Raw genomic sequence first — 5202 nt, 5'->3', positions numbered from 1 at the left:
ATTTATGCTGATATAAGTTGTGTTTCTGTAGTTTGTTTGTAGTTCCTTATGGTAGATTTACCAAAGCCTGTGGTAATTTCTGTAATTTTAGCTAAATGACTTTCACTTTACAAAGTAGAAATAAGTGGATTTCAACATGTTTCGAGATTTTTTTCAAAATTTATTCTTGGAATGTGGGATGGCCTTGAGAAGGTAGTAGCGAGCTGCTTTCTCCATCCACTGTAGCCCGTGTGCTGTAGTAGAGCCGCAATGTCATTAGGGAGGCGATTCCAGGATTTTGAACCATGACAATGAAGGAATGGTGATATAAAGTAGAACAGATATTTAGGATCATCCCACTCGTCCCTGTCTTTAAGCAATTGTACCAGAGTCAGGTGGAGCTGGGCAGATCTATCCTCCTCAGGGTAGCCATAGGGCCATAGAGTTACACAGTACAGAAACAGACCTTTTGGTGCAACTCATCCACACTGACCAGATATCCGAAATAAATCTAACCTCCTTTGCCAATATTTGGCCCATATCCCTCTAAACCGTTCCTATTCATATACCCACCCGGATTCCTTTGAAATGTTGTAATTGTACCAGGCTTCACCACTTTGTCTGGCAGCTCACTCCAATCAGACACCCCCCGCTGTTTGAAAATGTTGTCGCCGAGGTCCCTTTTAAATTTTTGCTCTCTTACCTTAAATGAATGCCCTTGAGTTTTGAACTCCTCTACCCTGGGTTAAAGACCTTGCCTATTCACCCTATGTATGTCCCTCATGATTTTATAAACCACTATAAGGTCACCCCTCAGCCTCCGATGCTCCAGGGAAAATAGCCCAGCCTATTCAACCTCTCCCTATAACTCAAACCCTCTAACCCCAGCAACATCCTTGTGATTTTTTTCTGAACCCTTTCAAGTTTAACAACATCTTTCCTATAGCAGGGAGACCAGAATTGAATGAAGTATTCTGAAAGCGGCTTAACCAATGTCCTGTACAGCTGCAATAGGACCTCCCAACACCTATACTCAATGCACTGACCAATAAAGGCAAGTGTACCAAAGGCCTTCTTCAATACCCTGTCTTCCTGTGACTCCACCTGCAAAGAACTATGAACCTGAACTCCAAGATTTCTTTGTTCAGCGACACTCCTCAGGACCCTACAATGAAGTAGACTGAGGAACACAGCAGGCCATGCAGCATCAGAGGAGTAGGAAAGTTGACATTTTGGGTTGGGATCATTCCCTGCCCCGAAACATCAACTTTGCTCCTCCTCTGATGCTGCCTGGCCTGCTGTGTTCCTCCAGCTCCACACTGTGTTGTCTCTGACTCCAGTATCTGTAGTTCTTACTATCTCTGAATGAAGTAGCCTGATTGGCTTAGTTGGTATCTCAATGTTATACTGATTCTCCACTGAGGCCAGAGATGAGATTTAAGCTGAATGGAGCCTCACTGTGAGAGGTCATCACTGCCTCCTCTCCATCACCCCAGCATAGACACACATCACCAGTTTGATAGCTTTGCCATGAATGACTTTTACCCTTTTTAACAACCCAGCAGAGAGGTCTGAAAGGGATTGCTGAGCATACATCATATAAAGAAGGGTCCAGACCAGAAACGTCGGCTTTCCTGCTCCTCTGATGCTGCTTGGCCTGCTGTGTTCATCCAGCTCTACACCTTGTTATCTCAGATTCTCCAGCATCGGCAGTTCCTACTATCTGTCATCATACAGGGCTGTCTGATTGGCTCTCTCACATCACTGGTTACCTGGCAACCCCATTTGGGGCTACCTGAAGGAGCTTCTTCATTGGCCAGTCTGGAAATAAGACCACACTCAACATCCTCCCATGGCCACTTCCAGGTTCGTAAATTGAGGCAGACACTTGGATTACAGCCCGAAGCAGTAGAGACTAGACTGACGAGAAGGGGAGAAAGATCTAAAGGGAAAAGTAGAAAAAAAGCAAAAGCTGAAACAAAGCTAACATTTTTAAAATGTCCACTGTGGTAAAATACTGGAGAAAAGAAACTCTCCACTTGCAATAGTTAGTTTTCAGTGTCAAAATGATTGTTTATTCATTTTAACTTTATCACATTATCAGAGGAGTACTTGGACTGGTCGTGATAAGTGGTAACTTCAGAGTTTACCTGATATCTGCCATGCAAATACAACAACTACGTGCTGTTCAATGCATTTCAATGGTGACGCAGACAAGATGATGCCATCTCTGCAGCATAAAAATTTTGAATTGAAGTTTAGCCATACATTTATCCCTTACCTGAAATTGCAGTATTATTTATGCATTAATGATTATGAGCACCATTAACCTCACTGTTATGCTGACATAAAATTCTAGCCTGTTAAGTCCAATAAATCATTAAGAAAAAAAACAGCCTGTAGTTGAATTGTCAAAAATTGTAGCCGTTCTTAAACAAAATCATGTATTTGAGCAGTGATGCTGCTGAGTGCTTAATTCAATCATTATAATGTATCTGACTATGTGGTCATTATTTCATTTTACTGCCTGTTCACAGACAGAACCCACATTTAAAAACGCGTCTCTTTCCCTATTCTCACCAGCTGCCTACAAGCAGACTGTGGTTTAATTTTTCACCCTTTTCTTTCAACAATAGGAGCATACTTTCTCCCCACTGTCTGTTTACAGCCCTCAACAATGTAATGTTGTAATGTTAAAGCAAATGAGAGTTTATTTCACTCATTCTTGGATGCAGGGAAATGGTTCACAGCATAGGCTGCTTGCAAACATCCAAAAAGAGATCAAATAGGAGGAAATAGATTATTCAACTAGAAACAATCTGCATTCAAAAAGGCCGATGGATATTATTGTACCAATGTGTGTGCTTTCACTATGGAGTCTGAGACTGGCATTAGCAATCTGGAATTCTATTGTGCTGGGCAGCCGATTGGTTAGCCAGTAGTTGAGGAGTTATTGGTAGTTTCCCGTCCCTAAAAATCTGTTCAAAGATCCCCTGAGGATGTTATTGTAATTTTGCTTCAGTGCTTTGGTGAATGAACATGTATCACATGCAGAGAGTATAAATACAGGTTATTGGCTGCTTCTTACAGACAAGAGACTATTCATTTGTAGTCCAGAGTTAGGTCTTTGATGTCATCAGTAGACATTATTAGGGAGCAGCATTGTCCCCTTAACTGACTGCTCTTTCAAAATGATATGGTTAAAAGGGGGTTGGTTCATGTGACCATGGCTTCTTGGTTGGGTGGGGGGAGGGAGGACAGTTACATCACAGCACAAGCTAGCATTGTAGATGACCAAGTGTCCATGGCCCATGTTAGGATTCAGGTTCAAGTGCAATCTCATAAAATCTTTCTGCTGGATATAAAGGTTGGAAGTAGCACTTGGAGGGTAACATCAGCCTGAAGCAGCTCATCTTTGGGCAGTAACAGAAGTCAATCAATTGAGGAAACCGAATGTCATGCACTCTTTGACTTTTTAACTCCCACATAGACTGTGTGCACCACGAATTTGAAGGGAGTAGTCAGTTGTTAAGCTGATTTGAATGTTCCTGCTGTCTTCTATGTTGAGGTTCGTCTACTATCAACCCTCACTTTCATTTTTGAGTTTTATCTCCAGATCTGGCTTTCATCAGTTCGCTGAACAGCAGAGGATTGCCTCCTCTCAGACAGAATGCAGCAGATACTCTATACTTCGGCCAACTAACGGCCCAGTCTGAAAGCCCAGAGGGTGTAAAGAAAATTCATTTATGGCTCTCGGTGCAATCTGCAACAAACTGACCCCAATCACGGCATAAGAATAATCCAATACTGAAGGACAAATGCTTTCAAACAAAATGAAAAAAAAATCACAGCTCACTGGTCTGTTATATTTTTTGTTTCTCTCCGTTTAATTTTACACCTTGTGTGAAGGAAAGGAGTGAGAGTGTGGCTAGTTATACAAATGCCTTTGTGAGTGTTGAAAGTATTTCATTGCTCTTGTATGGCACTTGCAGAACAGAATGTATTTCTCCTGCAGGGGTACTTATCATCTGATAATTTCAAGGCTATGGTACGAATTGAAATTTTCAGTTTGATGTTTACAGGAATGCAAGTGTCTTGAGTGAAGGCTTTGCAATTTGCTTCAGTCATTGTGCTCGAAGAAAGTTCTCCAGCTCCCTGTGTGTTTTCTAAGCAGCATTCTTTACAGATCTGTGCATGGAGACAAAGATTTGTTTTTGAATATAGCTACTACCCCTTGTAGTCCTATTGATAAATGCAGAGCCCTGTGGGGAACTGAGACACAGAAAACCAGAAAGGTTTGGATTTGATTCCCAATTTACTACAGGGCCAAGTGGTCTCTTTGTGTGCCATGAATTTGCTATGATTCCATGAATTTATACAGCATCCTTGCCAGGATTTTCCCTGTGGATCTAATGTGCTAGACATTAGGGAGACCAAAGCTATTGTATGTATCATAACCATCATCAAAACCTCTTTTCAAGAAAAGAGGGATGCAGAGAATAGCAAACTATAGGCTAGTTAGCCGAAAATCTGTCATTGGGAAAATGTAATTATCCATCATTAGAGAGATAGTAGCAGGACATTTAGTGAATGACAATGCAATCAGGCAAAGTCAACATGATTTTGTGAAAGGAAAATCATGTTTGAAAAAATTATTAGTATCCTTTGAAGAGGTAACAGTCAGGGTGCATAAAGGGGAATTAATAGATATGTTTGGATTTCCACAAAGCATTTGATGAGGTATCACATATACAGTTACTGCACAAAATAGAACTCCTGTCACTCAGGGTGATTATAGCATAGAAAGAGAGTTGGCTAATTAACTCTGGTGATTCAAACAAAACCCATCAAGGAAGATCCAGAGATGACAAGGTATAGAGCTGGATGAACACAGCAGGCCAAGCAGCATCAGAGGAGCAGGAAAGCTGATGTTTCAGGCCTAGACCTTTCTTCAGAATTGGGGGAGGGGAAGGGGATTCTGAAATAAACAGAGAGAGAGGGGGAGGCGGATGGAAGATGGATAAAGGAGCAGATAGGTAGAGAGGAGACGGACAGGTCAAGGAGGCGGGGATAGAGCCAGTAAAGGTGAGTGTAGGTAGGGAGTTGGGATGGGGGTTGGTCAGTTCAGGGAAGACAGACAGGTCAAGGAGGCAGGATGAGGCTGGTATTTAGGAGATGGGGGTGAGGGTTGAGGTGGGAGGAGGGGATAGGTGGGAGAAAGGA

At 42.1% G+C, this 5202-nt stretch overlaps 1 protein-coding gene across 1 annotated transcript in view; it reads right to left on the bottom strand.

Annotated features, from left to right (window-relative positions):
• Positions 1 to 3945: 3945 nt before the first annotated feature.
• Positions 3946 to 5202, bottom strand: part of LOC125482980 (laminin subunit alpha-1-like) — a 23299-nt gene continuing 22042 nt past the window's right edge. Inside the window, exon 9 of the mRNA XM_048596185.1 lies at positions 3946 to 4167. Coding sequence (XP_048452142.1) covers positions 3946 to 4167 — 222 coding nt within the window. The remainder of the gene's footprint in view (positions 4168 to 5202) is intronic.

Source organism: Rhincodon typus, chromosome 4, assembly GCF_021869965.1.
Source record: "Rhincodon typus isolate 14 chromosome 4, sRhiTyp1.1, whole genome shotgun sequence".
In the NCBI taxonomy this organism is placed as follows: Eukaryota; Metazoa; Chordata; class Chondrichthyes; order Orectolobiformes; family Rhincodontidae; genus Rhincodon; species Rhincodon typus.
This window is presented reverse-complemented; position numbering and strand designations above follow the sequence as displayed.